The sequence below is a fragment of the Herpailurus yagouaroundi genome, unplaced genomic scaffold (assembly GCF_014898765.1).
Source record: "Herpailurus yagouaroundi ecotype Mexico unplaced genomic scaffold, PumYag 29, whole genome shotgun sequence".
In the NCBI taxonomy this organism is placed as follows: domain Eukaryota; kingdom Metazoa; phylum Chordata; class Mammalia; order Carnivora; family Felidae; genus Herpailurus; species Herpailurus yagouaroundi.
Window position 1 is genome coordinate 116,519,120 of NW_024412377.1, and position 20,176 is coordinate 116,539,295.

The 20,176-nt window shown below is 39.9% G+C and overlaps 1 protein-coding gene and 1 long non-coding RNA gene across 3 annotated transcripts in view; one reads left to right on the plus strand and one right to left on the minus strand.

Moving 5' to 3' along the window:
* DHX29 (DExH-box helicase 29) overlaps positions 1-2,436 on the plus strand; it is a 46,267-nt gene extending 43,831 nt beyond the window's left edge. For both annotated transcript variants that reach the window (XM_040453168.1, XM_040453175.1), the window contains exons 26-27: positions 482-578; positions 2,130-2,436. In XM_040453168.1, coding sequence (XP_040309102.1) covers positions 482-578; positions 2,130-2,185 — 153 coding nt within the window. In that variant the 3' untranslated portion in view covers positions 2,186-2,436. The remainder of the gene's footprint in view (positions 1-481; positions 579-2,129) is intronic.
* Positions 415-20,127, minus strand: LOC121015931 (uncharacterized). Its single transcript, XR_005784044.1, has 3 exons — positions 19,994-20,127; positions 16,694-16,761; positions 415-485 (listed from the first exon to the last, which is right to left on the minus strand). It is a non-coding gene; the product is annotated as an uncharacterized LOC121015931 (long non-coding RNA).
* Between the last annotated feature and the right edge of the window lie 49 nt (positions 20,128-20,176).

The following is a 20,176-nucleotide window of genomic DNA, read 5'->3' on the forward strand; positions in this document are numbered from 1 at the left end:
TATTGGCAGAGCAAGTATTAGACCTAGAATTATTTGAACCTCAAACTTAAGTTCTAAAAAGACAAAGACAAATCCATAGCTTTTAATGAATATTGTCAAGTTTTCCTCTGGAAAAAGTAGACTAATTTCTTCATAATCCCATCAACATTGACCAACTTAAACAAATCTAATACATTCTGCTACTGTATGCCATCATGATTTGAGTAAGACTGGAGAGTAAATTTTAAATACAACTTTAAAAATGTATGCAGTTCCCTCCAAGAGGACAGGGTGGTAGAGGTCATCTGTAATTGGATTGTGCTAATGGCTGCCTAACTCTTAAAATATATTAGAAATCATTAAATTGTACACTTAACCATTCAGTATATTAAAGTCATGATGTGCTAAAGCAGATCATAAGGTATACAGCCTTACCTTCATTTACTGAAACACATTCACACTCCAGGGGATTAACTTTGTCCAATCTGTCTTCTCTCAACAGGCCCCTGTAAAAATAGCTGTCATTTTCAAGCAGCTTAGAGTTCTTATTGATTCCGTTTTAAGAAAAAAGCTTGAAAATCCTAAGATGTCCCTTGAAAGTAAGTATTTGATTATAATGTAAGTAGAAAACCATATACTGTTAAATATTGCAATACATTAGAGCACACTGAAGTCTTCAAGTCCATGTGATTAAAAGCTGTTTTAGTAAAATTTATTTTATGGTGAATTCTATCAGACTCATAGACAGTGCTTCATTATTCACAACCTAATTATCCTCTTAAGATTGTTAGTTTACTCCTTCCTCTTTTAAGCTTCACTTCTAAACTGCTGGCCATTTCACAGAAAAAAGGATAATAAAACTGAGCATTGTAAACTTGGATTATAAGGGACTTTCTGTGAGGTTTCCAGCATGTTTTTCTCCACCATTCTCACAAATGCTGAGCTAGTGTATATTTAAAAAGTACAACATCCTTCCAGCAGAAATCTGCAATAGACATGGAAAGTTAGATCACATTTTGATATGTTAAGAGATGTGGGCTCTTTTCTTAGGGATCTTAAAAATACTGTTTCTTTCTAGACCTGTCATTGTTTACCTTGCAGCAAGTTATCTTTTCTTTTTTTTAATGTCATAGTAGCCCCCAAGAATTTGAATGTCAGACCATGGTCCCAGTTATCAGAATTTCCCATTGCAACCACTGAAACTCAGGGCATTCCTTCACTGAAGTGTCTAAAATAAAGAATTGGAGTATTACAGCCCTGATAATTACACCTATGTAACAAGAGTAGTAAGAAGTTGTTAGGAAGTCACAGTATCAGAGCAACTGGTTAAAAGTAGAAGTATCTGTTAACAAAACCTCCTTAGCAAATAATGTGGCCTCTGTTGCTCTGTTTGTCAAATTAATTGGTGTTTGATACCTTTGTTGTGTAGAGAGATCTGTCACCTACCTATTGACACCTCTTCAAGAGCACTTTGCTGTTAAAGGTAATTGTTTCATGTTTAGTCCAAAGGAAACAAACTATTTCCTTCCTCCTTGCCCATGCTGTGGAGATCCCTACATCTTCTGAGGAACATGGAACAACCAGTAACCCCTGCAGTACATCTCAGCCAGCGCTCCTTCTCTCTCTCAAAATAAATAAACTTTTCAAAAAAACAACAACCATAAGATCTAAGTTTATTTATTTATTTTGAGAGAGAAGGAGAGTGAAGGAGAAAGAATCCCAGGCAGGCTCTGCATTAGGGCAATGCCCAATGCAGGGCTCAAATCCACAAACTGTGAGATCATGACATGAGTTGAAATCAAGACTCAGACACTTAACCGACTGAGTCACCCAGGCGCCCCTTTAAGGAATTTTTAAAGAAACAATTCCTAATAAAGGACAAATAGTTACATCACATCATCTCTTTGGGCCTTAAGCCTATTTTTTGTCAAAGTAAGGTGTGGAATAATGGTAACAATAATTAATAATATTTGTAGTGCAACAAATTCTGTTATGTGGGCATCTCTTGTTTGAATCTTGTTGAAATTAGTATTGCATTCTAACTTAAAAGAATCTTTTAATCAAGTGTGCCTGTTGGTCACATGTGTATACATTGAGAATTTAGCCAGTGATAAATTTGTTCATGGTTTTTGTTTGTTTGTTTTACTCAGATGACAAGATACTACAGATCATTACAGAATTGATAAAAACAGAGAATAAGAACTGAAACTTAAAGTCATGGTCAACTGCTTTAAAAATTAAGATGAAGATACAGTCATGAAATTATGTGAAAATCGACCATCCCATTAAGTATTTCAGTACTTAAAATGTTGGTACTAGCCATAACTTAAAGGTGGTGGAAAAAAAGCACATACTTTAAACATGTGTAATTTTCTAGTTCCTTTTTAATGATGATTATTTGCATTGTATTTGCCACTACATTTACAATAAATTCTTTGGTATCATCCATGCTTTATACATCCTTATGTGCCTGCCTGTATGGATTCTGTAACTTAGTGTTGTGATTCCCTATGTATACACTCTATCCTCCAGCAGTCCTTCTCATCAGGAGAGTTTAGACCTTCTTGACCCAGAAGAGAAAATGAGCTTCAAAACCAGTTGTAATGTAATTAAATTTCCATGAAAAGGAACAGCTTCAGAAGTCAGTTATTTAATATTTGATAATCAAAGTTAAAACCTAAATAAGTATACAGTATTAATAGATGCTATCTATCCACTAAGCATAAAGATGCAGTGCTAGAGAACAGTTAGGAATGGTTAATGCTACTGTTAACTTTGGGATGGGTAGCTTATACCATTTACCTTTTCATATCAATGACCTTGAATCCTTGTTTGCACTCATAATTGGTAAAGTCAGTAAATGTGAGCTAGTACTTGGATATTTTTTAGTGGCTTCAGTTGTTTCAGTGAGAATCTTTTGAAACTCCATTTTGATTATGTAGAGGAATTTTCCCTTCATTTCTTATCAGGATTGTGGAAGAACTTCAAATACAGTCCTGTGTAGACCAAATGGCAGGAATTCTATCTGAAGGACCAAAGATTAGAATAGGAATCTAGTCCAGATGCTGGACTCTCATAATAGGTACTCAATATTTGTTGATGAGTGAATAAAAGAAGCTGTAACTTTCACTTTATGTGCAGGTGGAAGTAAAAATAAAATTAGAGATTGCTACTAAGTACTGACTTTCTGCCTGCAGTGTGATAAGGGAATTGAGAGCAAGTCAAATATGATTGCAGTTTGGAATCACTAGCTAATGCCATTAATAGAACTGGAGACATCAGAATAAAGAGTTAGTGTGTATGCTGGAGGAGGATCAGTTTGTGACCTACGGAGACTGGAGTCCTACAAGAGAACTAATGTTTCCCATCACCTGAGTGTGCAAGCTAGTGCCCAAATGTTTTTTAGATATTAACCCATTTAATCCTCACAACCACCATCACAATAGGTAGTTCATTATACCCTTTTTACAAATGAGGAGACTGAGGCACAGGTAAGTGAACTAACTAGCTCCAGATCACACTGATAGTAACTGGGCCAAGAACCATTTAAATTTCTGAAATGTAACCATTATTCCTTTGAAAATGTCAAACAGTAGCATCAGGATTAGGGCCAAAGGGCCCTCACCCATCACTTGGACCCAGGTCACCATCATCTTTCACCTACATCACTGTGGTAATCTCCAAACTAGGCTCTCCCCTTCTTACTCTTCTATAATCCGTTCTCCTCCATAACTTTAAGAATAATCTTTCAATTTTTTTTTTTATTTTTTAAATTGTAATTCCAGTATAGTTAACATACAGGGTTATTTTAGTTTCAGGTGTACAGTATAGTGATTCAACAGCTCTTTGTATTAGTGCTCATTGTGACAAGTGCACTCCTTAATCCCCATCACCTATTTAACCCATTCCCTGACCCACCTGCCTTCTGGTAACCATCAATTTGTTCTCTATAGTTAAGAATGTGTATTGTGATTTGTATCTTTTTCTCTTCTTTTTTTGTTCCTTAAATTTGACATGAGTGAAATCGCATGCTGTTTGTCTTTCTCTGACTTCGTTCACTTAGCATAATACCCCCTAGTTCCATCCATGTTGTCACAAATGACAAGATTTCATTCTTTTATGGCTGAGTAATACTCTGTTGTGTGTGTGTGTGTATACATACACATGACCTACACATTTCTAAATGATCTGTACCTTACAACTCTCCAACCTCCTTTTCTCCTGTCCCATTTCTCACAGTGCTCCAGCCACACCAGGCTCCTTTTGAATCCAACTGGCCTTTTCAACATTTGCACATGCTCTTCTCTGCTGTAAAGTACTGCTTCTGTTCTTTACCAAACAGAACTTATCCTGCATCATTGCTGTCTCCACAGACCACCCTACTGACTTCCTCACTGACCACTCTTCCTGAAGTACATCTCCCCTTCCAATTGTTCTTACGACACAATACTTTCCTCAGCATGTAACATCTGCTTTTTGATTTCTCCCACTAGACTATATGCTGCACCATGACGGTGTCACTCATGAATGTATACTGAGTACAATGCCTGGCACATACAGGCATTTAGTAAATGTCTGCCAAATGAATCACTGAGAATGAGGGAAGTGAGAACAAGGAGTCAAATATGACTGCAGCTTCTTATGGAAGTCAAGAAAGATAATTAAGAGTGGCAAGGAAGGACATGGTCACAGGTCCCACAACCACCTACACATTCAAAGACTGACTAGGATGTATGGGACTCAAAGGCTATAGTTGATTCTAGAGAATGGATACACAACAGGTTTAGCAAGGAAAAAAGACATCACATAGACTCTGGCAGAATCTACACAGGCTTCCCGTACATGTTGTGCAGTCTTTCTACCCACAGAAGCCCAGTTGAGACTCAGAGTCAAAAAGTATTTTTCTGGAGGTGGCTCATGTAGGCACAAAAATCAAAACTGTAACTATCAAAATTCCAGACTCCCAGAAAAAAAGCAAGCATTCAGTGCCCCAAGCAGGTGAAACAGTGTTATCTGAAAAACATGCAACTTTTCAAAAGCCAAGCTCCCAGGCTCCAGCCAGGAGCCAACTCTGCAGGCAGGCTCTCCTAAAGATAGCAACCTGGGGGCTGCAATGTTAACCCTCCATACACACAAAGCCTAATTTTTTAGGAATGAATACAAACTCAAAGGCTGGGGCACCAAATCAGTACTCTTTACAGATATGAAGAAACAAGGCTAAGAGGTTGAGGAATGAGATATTTTAGGATGGGAAGATCCTCACTGATTTGCAGACAAAACAAATAACCAAAAGAGAGACTAAGAATAATATCAGTATGAGGGGTGCTTGGCTCACTCAGTGGGTAGAACATGCAACTCTTGAATTCAAGCCTCATGGGCATGGAGACTATTTAAAATATGTATGTGTGTGTGTGTGTGTGTGTGTGTGTGTGTGTGTGTGTGTGTGTATAATATTAGCATCAGAGAGAACCCAACAAAGAACTAAACAAGATTATCAGGAACAAGTTGGGAAGGCTTTTTGGCTTTCCTCAGCAATGAATGCTTAGGATCTTGAGGAGATGAACAGATAAAGTCGATAGTGGGCATTTTTTGCTTTCAGGTGACCATGAGATCTTAGAATGAAACAGACTGTCTCATTGAATCACTGTCCAAAAATGCTTACATAAAAGCAAACAGCACTAGAAGAGAGGCCATAGACAAGGAAAACGGAGAGGCTGAGGAATTAGAAGTCAGAATCTAATCCTAATTCATTGTGAATAAGTGAAAGGTAAGGAGGGTGATTAAGAAAGAGAATGTCAGAATTTATATATGTATGTATGTTTATTTTGAGAAAGTGCATGCATGCATGAGCAAGCGGGAGGTGGGGGCAGAGAAAGAGGGAGAGAGAATATCAAACAGGCTTTGCACTGTCAGTGCAGAGTCCGACACAGGGCTCAATCTCACAATATGATCATGACTTGAGCCAAAGTCAGGAGCAGGATGCTTAACTGAATGAGCCACCCAGGTGTCCCAACAATTTCAGGATTTAAAATTTGAGATGTAATTGTTGCAATAAGTAAACCTAATGCTGGTAGACAACAAAATAGACATGGGTATCACAGAAGATAGGTTCAGAAACAGGATGATCAATATGTTGTTTTAACAGTGTGGACGCAGGAAAAGGATGGAGAAGACTAGGCCAGTGCTATTGTGCTATGGTTGGTGGGAAAGCAGCAAAGTGCCGGACCTTAAATACAGGGCCCTAGAGATACACGGTGGCAGAAAGGAGGCAGAAGGGGGGGAGGGGATCGTATGAGAAAATGGCATTCTCTTCAGGTAAGAAGTTGTTGAATCCTGGTAGTGGTAGAGGAATATTTCAATCTCTTCTCAAGGTACATCAATTCTTACATTCACAAGTAGAACAGTCTTAATTAGAGAAGATTAGCTGAAAGGAAAGGAAACATTAAAGGAAAGCAGATTTCTATTAAAAACTTTTTTCCAGGGGCGCCTGGGTGGCTCAGTCAGTTGAACTTCCAACTTCAGCCCAGGTCACAATCTCACGGTATGTGAAGCTGAACCCCACATGGGACTCTGTGCTGGCAGCTCAGAGCCTGGAGCCTGCTTTGGATTCTGTGTCTCCTCCTCTCTCTGTCCCTCCCCTGCTCATGCTCTGTCTCTGTCTCTCAATAGTAAATAAATGTTTTAAAAAAAATTTTTAAGCACTTTTTTCCATTAAAAATTTTTTAGGGGCTCCTGAGTGTCTCAGTTGAGGGTACAAGTTTGGCTCGGGTCATGATCTTGCAGTTTGTGCTTTGAGCCCACTGGGCTCACTGCTATAAGCACAGAGCATGCTTCAGATCCTCTGTCCCCCTCTCTCTGCCCCTCCCCTGTTTGAGCTCTCTCATAAAAAAAAACATTGAAAAAAATTGGGGGGGGGGGACACCTGGGTGGCTCAGTTGGTTGACGGTCCGATTTCAGCTCAGGTCATGATCTTAAGTGATCTTATTTTTTTAAGGGCTCCTGGGTGGCTGACTTGAGCATACAAGTTTGGCTTGGGTCATTATCTCGTGGTTCATGAATTTGAGCCCCACATCTGGCTGGCTGCGGTCAGTGCAGAGCCTGCTTAAGATCTTCTGTCCTCCTCTCTCTCTGCCTCTTCCCGGCTTGTGCTCTTTCTCAAAAATAAATAAATCTTCAAAAAAATTTTTTCAACTGAACATTATGTGATAAGCACTGAACTAAGAGCTTTATTATATTTTTGTTTAGTCCTAACCACAATCCTAAGGGGAGACGGATAATTTATTTCCAATTTATAGATGAAGAAATTGAGGCTAAGAAGCTAAATTTTCTGAGGTCACTCAGCTAGTGAGGAAAAATGAAAAGACCATTCAAAAATAATCTGAGCAGTATATAGGCATAAGGATAGATGTATAGATCTATGGAACAGTATTGAGAATTCACAAATAAACCCACCCATCTATGGTAAGCTGCTTTTTAAAAAGCGTGCCAAGACCATCAATAAAGAGCAGTCTTTTCAAGAAATGATGCTGGGACAAATGGTTACCCATATGCAAAAGAATTAATTTGGACCCTGATCTTATACCATATTCAAAAAATTAAGTGCATCATAAAGCTAAAAGTAAAAACACTGGTTCTTCAAAGGACACCATCAAGGAAGTAAAAAGTCAACCCATGTAATGCAACAAATTATTTGAAAATCCTAATAAAGGACTTGTATGTAGAATATATAAAGAAATGTTACAACTCAATGGTAAAATAGAACCCAATTAAAAAATGAGCAAACTAGGAATAGAAGGAAATTACCTCAACATCATCAAGGACATAGATGAAAATCCCACAGCTAACATCATACCGATGTTGGTGAAAAACAAAGCTTTTACTCTAAGATCAAGAATGAGCAAGGATACCCACTGTAACCACTTTTATTCAGCATAGTACTGGAAGTACTAGCTAGAACAACTATGCAAAAAAGAGAAATAAAAGGCATTCAAATAAGAAAGGAAGAAGTAAAATTATCTCTATTTGCAGGTGACATATATGTAGAAACCTGTTACCTCTCTCCCTCTCTCTCTCCCTCCCTCCCTCCCTCTCTCTCTCTCTCTCTCTCTCACACACACACACACACACACACACACACAGAGTTAGAACTAATATTCAGCAAATTTGTAGGATCAAAAAAATTAACATCTAAAAATCAGTTGCATGTTTACATACTTAACAAAGAACAGTCAAAAAAATTTAAGAAAACAATCCCATTTGCAATGACATAGAAAATAATGAATTATTTAGGAAGAAGTTTAGCCAAGGAGGCAAAAGACTTGTGTACTAAAACACTGCTGAAATAAATTAAAGATGGCACAAATAAAAGGAAAATAAATGCTTATGGATTGGAAGACTGAGTATTGTTCAAATGTCTATACTACCCAAAGCAATCTAAAGATTTAATGCAATCCCTATAAAAGTCCCAATGGTATTTTTTACAGAAATAGAAAAAACAATTCTAGGAGTTCCTGGGTGTCTCAGTTGGTTGAGTGTCTGACTCTTGATTTCTGCTCAGGTTGTGGGATCAGGTCCATGTCAGGCTTGTGCTGAGGGTGAGGCCTGCTTAAGATTCATTCTCTCTCTCTCTCTCTCTCTCTCTCTCTCTCTCTCTCTCAGGTCATGATCTCATGGTTTGTGGGTTTGAGCCCCACATCAGGCACTTATAGTGCAGAGCCTGCCTAGGATTCTCTCTCTCCCTCACTCTAACCCTACCTGACTTGCGCTCTTGCTCACTCTCTCTCAAAATAAAAAATTAAAAAAATTATCTGTCTTCCTCTGCTCTTCTACCCTTCTTGCACGCTCTCTCTCTAAAATAAAAAAATAATAGGGGCGCCAGTCCGACTTCGGCTTAGGTAACGATCTCGCAGTTCATGAGGTGGAGCCCCACATGGGGCTCTGTGCTGACAGCTGAGAGCCTAGAGCCTGCTTCCAATTCTGTGTCGTCTTCTCTCTCTGCCCGCCCCCCCATTCATGCTCTGTCTCTCTCAAAAATAAATAAAAGCTAAAAAAAAATCTTTTTAATAAAATAAAAATTAATTTTAAAAAATAAAAATTAATAAAATTAAAAATTAAAAAAACAATTCTAAAATTTATAATGGAACAACAAATGACCCCAAAAGCCACAACAATCTTGAGGAAAAAGAACAAAGCTCAAGGTCTCACACTTCCTGATTTCTAAACATTACAAAACTACAGTAATCACAACAGCATGGTATTGGGATACCCAAGACAGACATATAAATCAACAGAACAGAATAGAGGGCACAGAAATAAATCCACACCTACATGGTCAAATGATATTCAAGAAGTGTGCCAAAACCAAACAATGGGGAAAGGACAGTCTCTTCAACAGAAGCTACTGGGAAAATTGGATATCCATATGCAAAAGAATGAAACTGCACCCCATCTTACATCATACATAATAACAATCAATTCAAAATGGATTTGGGGCGCCTGGGTGGCTCATGCGGTTGAGGGTCCGACTTCAGCTCAGGTCATGATCTCACGGTCTGTGAGTTTGAGACCCGTGTCAGGCTCTGTGCTGAATCTCAGAGCCCCGAGCCTGCTTCGGATTCTGTGTCTCCCTCTCTCTCTGCCCCTCCCCTGCTCATGCTCTGTCTCTCTCTGTCTCAAAAATAAATAAAACATTAAAAAAAATTTTTGAAAATGGATTAAAGACTTAAACCAAGATCTAAAACTGTAAAGCTCCTACAAGAAACGTAAAGGGAAAGCTTCATAACACTGGTAATGGAAATGGTTTATTGGATGGGCCACTAAAAGCACAGGCAAGAAAAGCAGGTAACATCAAAGTAGAAAGTTTCTGCATGGCAAAGGAAACAATCAAAAGAGATAAAAGGTAATCTATGGTACGGGAGAAAATATTTGCAAGTCATGTATCTGAAAAGGGGTTAATATCCAAAATAAGTACTCCTACAACTCCATAACAACAAAAAAAAAACCCCAAAAAAACCCAACAACAAAGAACCCTAAATTATCTGATTTTAAAAATGAGCAAAGGACTATGAATAGACATTTCTCCAAAGAAGATGTAAAATGACCAGTAAGTATATGAAAAGATGACCGACACTGCTAACCATAAGGGAAATGTAAATCAAAACCATAATGAGGTATCACTTCACACCTGTTAGGATGGCTATTTAGAAAATAATCATTGTTAGCAAGGATGTTGGAAGTGCAAACTTTGCACACTGATGGTAGGAAGGTAAAATGGTGCAGTTGCTATGGAAAACAGTATGGAGGTTCCTTAAAAAATTAAAAATAGAAATACCATATGATCTACCATCATTCCCACTTCTGGATTTTATCCAGAACTGGAATCACCATCTTAAAGACATATTTATACTCTCATGTTTACTGCAGCATTATTCACAACAGCCAAGTAGAAACAACCTAAATGTTCAATGACAGATGAATGGATAAAGAAAAGGTGGTAAATGCATATCATGGAATATTTTTCAACTTTTAAGAAGAAGGGAATTCTGCAATATGTGACAACATGAATAAACATAGAGGACATTATGTTAAGTGAAATAAGCCAGTCACAGGACAAATACTGCATGATTCCACATACGTGAGGTATCTAAAATAGTCAAACTCACAGAAACAAAATAGAGTGGTGGTTGTCAGGAGCCGGGAAGGAGGAGAAATGCGGAGCTACTATTCAATGGTATAAAGTTTCAACCACATAACATAAAAAAATTCTAGAGATCTGCTATACAACACTAATACCATATGTGTGTACTTAAAATTTATTAAGAGGGTAGATCTCACATGTGTTTTTCACCACAATAAAAAAAACAAAGGATATGAATAGGTTTTTTCCCCACAGAAGATACACAAGTGGCTAAAATTCATGGAAAGATGTTTAAGAGTGTTAATAATTAGAGAAATGCAAGTGAAAACCCTAACGAGGTACTTCCTCACCACTACTAATATAACTAAAAAGGCAGACAATATCAAGTGTTGGTAAGAATTTGGAGAAAATGGACCCCTCATACATTGCTGGAGGAATATATAATTGTGCAACCACTTTGGCAAACAGTTCCTCAAAAAGTTAATCAAAGAGTCAATACATGGCTCAGCAGCAATTCCATTTCTAGCTATATACCCCAAAGAAATAAAAACCTATGTCCACAGAAAAAGCTGTACATCACCCAAAGAGCCAAAGCAATCTTGAGAAAGAAGCACAAAGCAGGAGATACCAAGCTGCCAGATTTCAAATTATACTACAAAGCTATAACAGTCAAAACAGTATGGTACTGGCAAGAAAAAAGACACACAGACATCAATGAAATAGGACAGAGAGCCCACAAGTAAACCCACGTTTAGGAGGTCAAGATGCACTTGGGGCTTCATTGGTTGAGCATCCAACTTCAGCTCAGGTCATGATCTCACAGTTCATGAGTTCGAGCCCCGTGTCGGGCTCTGTGCTGACAGTTCAGAGCCTGGAGCCTGGTTCGGATTCTATGTCTCCTTCACTCTCTGCCCCTCCCTCCCTCCCTCCCTTCATGTCTCTCTCTCTCTCTCAAAAATAAACCAACATTTAAAAAAAATGAGAAGGTCAATTAATCTATGAGAAAGGAGACAAGAATATACCATGGGGAAAAGACAGTCTTTTCAGGAAATGGTTTTGGGAAAACTAAATAGCTACATGCACAAGAATGAAAATGGACCACTATCTTACACCATATATGAAAACAAATTCAAAATGGATTAAAGACTTGAATGTAAGATCTGAAACCATAAAACTTCTAGGAAAAAACAAAGGAAATAAACTTTCTGCCATTGGTCTTAGCAATAATTTTTTGACCAGTCTCCTGAGGAAAGGGAAACAAAAGCTAAAATAAAGAAATGAGGTTATATCAAATGAAAAATCTTTTGGACAGTGAAAGAAACCAGTAACACAACAAAAAGGCAGCCTACTAAATGGGAAAAGATATTTTCCAATCATACATCTGATAAGGGGTTAATATCCAAACTATCCAACCAACCATTATAAAATGGGCAGCAGGGGCACCTGGGAGGCTCAGTCAGTTGAGCATCCCACTTCAGCTCCAGTCATGATCTCGCAGTTTGTGAGTTCAAACCCTGTGTTGGGCTCTGGACTGACAGCTCAGAGCCTGGAGCCTGCTTCAGATTCTGTGTCTCCCTCTCTCTCTGCCTCTCCCCAACTTGTGCTCTCTCTCTCTCAAAAATAAATCAACATTAAAAAAAAAAAAAGTAAAGAAATGAATGTTACAGGAATGTATTCTCCAGAATACGGGAGAATTATGTTATAGTCTAGAATGCAATTCTAAAATACAATCTAGAATGCACAATGTCTGGAACAAATCAGATGCTTCCTAAGCAGTTCACACATATATGCCTCTAAGCTGAAACAGAAATAGCAGATATGGTAATAATACAGAAATGTGGGTCATAATGCTGAGGAACATTGAGCATCTGTCAGTCTCTCCAAAGTACTAGGAAACACTGCTCCTGAAGGATACAACTTTAACATCCAGACTTGCCACATGGGCCAGAAAATAAATTCAGCCACTCTATCCATTCATTTCAAACCCACATAGCTAAACACACTTAGAGAGTGGAGCCTGCCTCTCAACAGGGCACCTAACTTCCAACAGGGCAACCGAACTTGCTACTTGCTGAAAGCTTTTGTTAACTGCACACCCTTGGTGGCTTTTCTCACAAATTCTAAGAAATATGTGACAAGGCAGCCCTCAACAGCTGCTCTGTTTTGATCTGCACCCTGTGATTTGACATTCAAGTAGCTGCATTACATATCATGTCCTTCAGCCTTCCCCTTTGTTGTTCTTCAATAGGACCAGCTTTGCTTTCCATTTAGGACAAAGGGTTATTTTACCACAGTCTAAAGATACTAATTGCTGCCCTCTTTGTTGTCTGTGTGGTAGGGAAAGAAAAGACACGATAGATCTTCCCTATTTAACAGAGGAGCCTGAGGTTATTTTAACATAGGATGCCCCACTGGACATTAACAAGAACTTTCTGCAACCCGCAGCCTCATCATTTAAAATAATAAAAGTAACAATAATAAGCACAGAGATGTACTAGCTTTATCTTTCATGTGGTTGGGAAAAATTCACTGTGTACAGTGAGCCTACTTCAAATTCACGTCTTTGCCAATCACCTTGAGATAACTACTTCAGGAGAATTTAACTATCCTTATCTAAACATTTGTAGGATTCCCTCCCCACCAGAAAACACTGCTCCCCAAACAAGGACATATCAATTGAACCGAGATTTTGAGAAATCTCACTTAGGGAATGGATTTGCGCAACATTAAAAGAAAAAGACATTTTCACTTGTGAACACAAGCAGCACATGAGCATTGCTTTCCAAAAGGCATCCCTCACCATCTAACTGAAAATACTCCCCATTCACTCTCCAGGGCAGCACACTCAAATTGCTGCACAGACTTACTACGTGAGAGAGAGAGAGAGAGAGAGAGAGAGAGAGAGAGAGAGAGAGAGAAAGCAAGAGCTGGGGACAGGCAGAGAGGGAGGGAAAGAGAGAATCCCAAGCAGACTCCGTGCTGTCAGTGGAGAGCCCAACACAGGGCTCCTATGACCTGAGCCCACTCGAGAGTCAGACGCTTAACCGACTGAGCCACCCAAGCACCCCTGGTATCGTTTACATTTTGTTCACAGTTTTACTTTCAGCCTCTCCCCTCCCCATTCTGTGCAAGCAGAGGCCTTGTGTATCCTATCCACTGCTGCAAACCTAGAGCAGTGCCCAGTACTTAGTAGGCACTTGTTAAATATTGGCTGTGAAATGGCAGAGACAGACAACCACAGTATATAGGTACAGTGATATTCTAGTAACAGATCTTTTTTTAAAGATCCTTTATTGGTTTGTCTTGGATCTACTAATTAATTTAAAATGCATGTTCACACCAAGAATGGAAGGTGGAAAGAAAGCTGAACATTTAAACAACCTATCAGTCACTGCTAAGGTACAAACCCACCCGTTTTTTTCCCCTCACTCTTCAGGTCAGCTTCCTTTATGAGACCATCTCTTCACTCTGAGCAAGGCTGCCAGATAACCAAATTTGTCCTCTCCCGACAATTTAAACTTGGTTATTCAGCACCAGTGCTCTCTGTGAGAAACTAAGTCAACTGTCACTTTCTCATGTCATCACCTGCTGAGAGGTGGCTGGTTCACAGAAATCAGATACAGTCTGTGGTCATCACACTCCAAATGGCTTCACACTTCTCTTAGCCTTGAAGCCTTGCTTCTTTTTCCCTAGCTCAACTTGTGCCTCCTGGCACATGCTTGGGGTAGGGAACTCTGCCTGCCTTGCTAAACTGCACCACAGAGCCTCCAGGTTTATCACAAAAAGGTCCAACCAGCTCTGACCCGCTGGGCTCCTCCATCTTTTGTGGACTCTGTTCCCTCAGCTTTACTCTTCTTTCTAAGCAGTGGCCCAAGGGTGGACTCAAAGCCTTTTCTCGGTTCTTGCTTAGCATTTAACGAACATAGAAGAGCATAAGGATGAATGTCCAGGCTAGAATCACAGACTTGGGTTTAAATCCTAGTTTTCTGCTTACTAGCTGTGTATCTTCAAGCAAGCACCTGATCCTCTCTAAAAATTCTCTCATTTGTAGAATTGGTAGAATAATTGTACCTCTTTCGAACGGTTGAAGTGATGGTTAAATGCTACAATAAATAAAAGTGCAACATAACAAGACCTAAGAAGTCACTGAATGCTGGCGATAACAAGGTCCTATGTGATCTGGCCCCATGACCTCTGCCACCTCATTTGCTGCTCTCCTTTTCAGTCCTACTCCAGCTACACTGGTGTCCTCGCTGTTCCTCCACATGGCAGACCTGCTCATGCCTTGGGGCCCCTGCAGCACTATTTTCTCTGGCTAGGATGCTACCCCCTCAGATGTCCACATGGCCAACTCCCCCATTTCCTAGAGTTCTCTGCCCAAATTTTTCCACTGAACTTTATCTAACTAATGTATTAAATAATGCAATCTACCTGTGGCACTTCCCATGTGCCAGTCCCTGTATTGCTTGTCTCTCCGGGCACTTCCATCCCCATAAACTCCATGGAGACCGGGATATTTGTCTGTTCCGTTCACTGATATATAATCCAACTTCCAAAAGAACAGTTTCACTTATGAAGTTACAAAACTTTGCTCCCGGAGTACACAGGCCCTGTTCTACTCTATCCACTCTTTCTATGTCCACATATAATAGTGATCACCATTTTTCAGGACTAACCTCGGTTCCCTGTTTTCTAACTTCCAGACCACATGCATATGAAAAATGCTATTTTTGAAAGAGATTACACATAAATATAGTTCAAAATTCAAAAGATCATGACAGTGTATAGCAGGAAGACCCTCTTTCTCTTATTTCTGTCTCCCAGGATTTCTTCCCAAAGGCAATCAATGTTACCAGTTTCTTGTGTATCTTTCCAGAGAGATTCTATGCATATATAAAGATATATGTAGATATTCTCCTTTTTTTTTACACAAGTGACAATATATTTGACATACTGCTCTGTACCTTGCTTTATTTAACACTGTATTTTGAAAATCCTTCTACATCAGTCCATAACCATCTACCTCATTCTTTTTTTTTTTTTTTTTTTAAGTAGGCTCTACAACAAGGAGCCCAACTTGGGGCTTGAAGTTACCATCCTGAGATCAAGACCCGGGCTGAGATCAAGAGTTGGATGCTTAACCAACTGAGTCACCCTGGTGCCCCCTGCCTCATTCTTTTTAACAGCTGCATAATATTTTGTGTTTTAGATGTCCCTTATTGAACACAATCAACATTTTGTTTTTAACAAGGATATTGTGATAAACACCTTTTTATAAAGTAATTTTGCACTGATGCAGAATAATTATCAAGGAGTGGAAATGCAGAGTTAAAGATTATGTACATTTTAAATCTTTACAGATCTTGCCAAATTGTCTTCCAAAATGGCTGTACCAATTTACACTCTCACCAAAAACATGAGGTCTATTTCCCTAAATCCTCTTACCAAACGTTTGAACTTTTATCAACCAGATTATGTACAATATAGTATCTCATGATGGATTTAGCTTGCATTTTTCTTGTTATGAGTGAATCATGGAGGACTGTTCCCTCCTGACACCTTGGATCTACATGGGCAATTCTACCATCTAAAGGGAAAGGACCAAAGAGAGCAACAGGCTATCACAGTCTCAAGAAAAGCTTTCAAGGCCCACTGAAGCAAGTCACTTAGTCTCCCGTATTTCAAAAGAGCTGGGGCCTGAAGTGGCCCCAAAGAGAATGCTACTTTGCTTACTACTCTTTTACTTCTTCTCAATGTCCAATTCTTATCATATATGTAGGTATATCAGCAAAATTATGGCAGTTATTATTTTCTTCAGCCACACTGGATACCAGAAATTCACTTCTGACTTCAAGTATCCTAAACACTTTCCAATTTGGGCACTTAACTACATTAATAGAAAACAGTCTTTAGTAAATTTAATTTTTAGTGACCAATATAAATTTTAGTGACTTAAAATCAAAAGTGAGCTCAAGGATCTTGAGGTGCTAACAAAATAGTTCACATATCTGGTACCAACCCCAACCCACCTACTCTGTTTGCTAAACAAGGTATTGTTAGTAAATGCATTCCTCCTACCTCAATCACTGTCCAAGACCTGGGGCAGGATGAGGGTGGGGGTTTTTCATTGAAGATGAAGTGCCAAACTGGAAAAAAACAAAACAAGGTAACTTTAGTTCTATTATATTAATACTCTCTTGCGGGTTCCAAAAACCACACCTGAAAATAAGCAGGGTCAAATCATGGTTAATCAACCTTCATTATAAAAGCCTGGGCTTAATTAGGTCCTACATCTTTTTTTTTGTTTGTTTATTCATCTTGAGATAGAGGTGAGAGAGAATCTCGAGCAGGCTCCACATTGTCAGCACGGAGCCCACTGTGGGGCTTGAACCCACGAGCTGTGAGACCATGACTTAAGCCAAAATCTAGAGTAGGACACTTACCTGACTGAGTCACCCATGTGCCCCTAGGTTCTACATCTTTAAAGTATTTAGATCTACCTAGTGCCTTTAAGGTGCATTGCACCCAGGTCTCAAATTAGAAAAGAGAAATTAATTTTAAAGACTCCTCATAAGAAAAATAAAAAGCCCTTAACTTGGACCATATTGTTCATACCACAAATACTGCATCTAAATGGCCTCCAGTCTTTTTCCCTACAATCCATTTTCCACACATCAGCCAGAATAATCTTTTAAAACAAAAGACAGATTTTCTCTCTTTGGATTAAGACCTCTTCAGTGGCTTCAGGTAAAGTCTTTAGCATTTAATGTACCTTCAAGACACTGCATGACCTTGCTGTTGAAACAGTATCATGCTGATTATGGAACAGGGAGCCAGGCTGAGTTTGAATCCTTGTTCTACCCTTTACTATCTGTGGGACCTTGGCCGAATTAATTTTCCTCTTACTCCTCAATTTTCTTATCTATAAAATGAGGACAATAATAGAATCTATCTCATAGAGTTGTCGTGAAGATTAAATACTATAATAATATTCATATGGATCATAACACAGTACCAGACATACAAGTTTTGGGTCAGTATTAACGATTATCTCACTTTTTCTCTCCCTTACAACTCTGTGTTCCAGCCATTCCTTATCAGGTAGACCCTAGAATGTTAGAAGAGCCATAATTTCAGATCTTCCAACATCCTATTCCTTTTTGTGGGGAATTGTCACCCAAATCCCTCTTCTCTTCTTTCAAGACCCCCACCTTCTGTCTTAGCTTAACTATCACTTGCATGGGAAGCCTTTCCAGACCAGGTCAATTAGCTCTACCATGGGCTCCATGATACCCAGATGGGGCTGCCAGATGTTATAAGGCCCAGTTAAATTTGAATCTCAGATAAACAATAATCTTTTAGTTTAAGTATGACCCACAAAATATCTGGATATCAGATAAATAACAATCTGTCAGTATAAACGTGTCCCATGCAATATTTGAAACAGACTTATGCTAAAATTTATCTGACACTTCATTTTAACTGGGTGTCCTGTATTTTATTTGTTAGGCCTACACCCAGGAGATCCTCTATCACAATAATTTTTGAAATGTGACAAGTGGTTCTTTGTTTCTCCCACTAGAGTGCCAGCTCTGTGCCGGAAGGACCCCGGAAACTTTTTTCTTAAGTAATATCTACACCCAACTTGGGGCTCAACTTGAGATTAAGAATTGCATGCTCCACCAACTGAGCCAGCCAGGCACCCCAGGACTCATGAAGCCCTCATAGCTGTCTTAGACCTGGCATCACAGGCAGTCCACAAATACCAAGGAATATATCACCCATCAGTACAAAGCTCAGGTACTGCCTGTTGGGAGTTAACTACAGACACGAGCCTCACATCCACAGGTGGATAAAATGACCCTTCTGCTTTTTCACAATATCTCCAGGGTGATATTGACTTCCCAGTGAAGGCTTTAAGGTGACCCCCCCTACTTCATGTTCAAAAAGGACTTTGAGTTTTCACTTATTTCACTGGACTCTCAAGCCAAGTATTAACAACCACATTTAACAAATGAGGAAACAGAGGCTCAGAGAATGTAAACAGCTAGCCCAGGATGACCAATAAATGGAAACAACAATATTGACCCTAGAAGTTGACTTTGTGCTCCTTCCACTGTACCAAATGGCCACCTGGGCTAATGAGAAGGCTCAGAATTCCTAGGTCCTTCCTCCTCATCCAGAAAGCTTCTCAAGGAAAAACTCTGACATCTGAGCCCTCTCCACAGATTTAACTGCTCCTCCCTTAATGGTTCCCCAGCAAAAGCTTGAGAGAAGACAACAAGTCCTAGCACCTGTATCTGGAAAGAGCGGTGATTGTCACCTCATCTCTCAAGTTACAAATGACACTGTTTAGGTCTATAACTAAAGACCTTGCTCAGAGTTACAGGGAAATAGGAGTAAAACTTACCAGAACCCCAAATCTGTCTCTTTTCTCTTTCCTGCATCTCTACGACTCAACACCCCCACATGCAACTAAATTTCTAGGGACAGGGATTTAAATTTGATTATACACATTTCTCTGCTTTCTTCTGACATGAGGTGGGAATGGCTCAACCTGCTCTTGCCTTACCTAGCAACCTCACTTCTTGGAGTTCTTCTGGAAAGTTCATCAAACTGAGGGTTGTGGGTTTTCTGCCACTGAGAAATGCCTACAAGGCTGACTAGATGCTACTTGTGCCCCTTTTCCTCAGGATACGAGCCCCTTAGGAAGGTTCGTTCTCTCAGGCAGAAGACTCCAACTTCTACCAGGACAGGAAGCTAGGAACCAAACCAGCAGTGCCCTGAGGAAACTGCCGCATCCAGTCTAGTCTTTCCTGCCTGGGCACTCCGCTTCTGGTTCCAGCTTTATTTTTTTGAGCTTCTGAAGGAGCAAAAACGGAGAGCAGGGAATAATCAAGAAGGATTGAGCTGCCCCGGGGAGCGGGTTAGAAGCTAATGACATAAAACAGAAAAGGCCGTGAGCAATTCGATCAAGCTAGCAATGCAACCCTCCAACCATGTTATGTTCGTAACAGCTCCAGTTTACTTGGTTTGGGGTGGCAAGGGCGGAGCAAATGTTATATGACTGCAAATCGGCAATCGGAGGTTCGCGGGGCACTTTTTCTGGTTGATTTCAGCACTATTGCCTGCCTGGCTGGCTGGAGTAGCTCCCAGATACGTAGCGCAGAGGAACTTGCGGAGGCTCTGCTCCCCGAGAGCGGCGCAAAGAGGGATACCCGGGTCCTGGGGTCCCGCCTAAAAAAAAAAAAAAATTACAAACGCAGTCGAATTAGAATTACTGCTTGTATGGGTTACTAAGAAAACTCCTGTGCTGACAGGATTCTAGTTGGAGCCTTCGTTTGGAGTTCGGAAGCTAACTTTTGCAAAATTACCAACCTGGATTAGAGGCTGCGTAGAAAGCGCTAGCACGTACGAGATTATCCGGACCAGGACTCGGCGACAGCCGCGGTATCTTTTTCCCGGAGCAATTGAGCCCTGGGCGGTACTCGGCGCCCTCTCGGCCAGGCCACCGCCCCACCCCACCCTTGGAGGCGCGCACTGCTCCAGCTGCTAACCTGG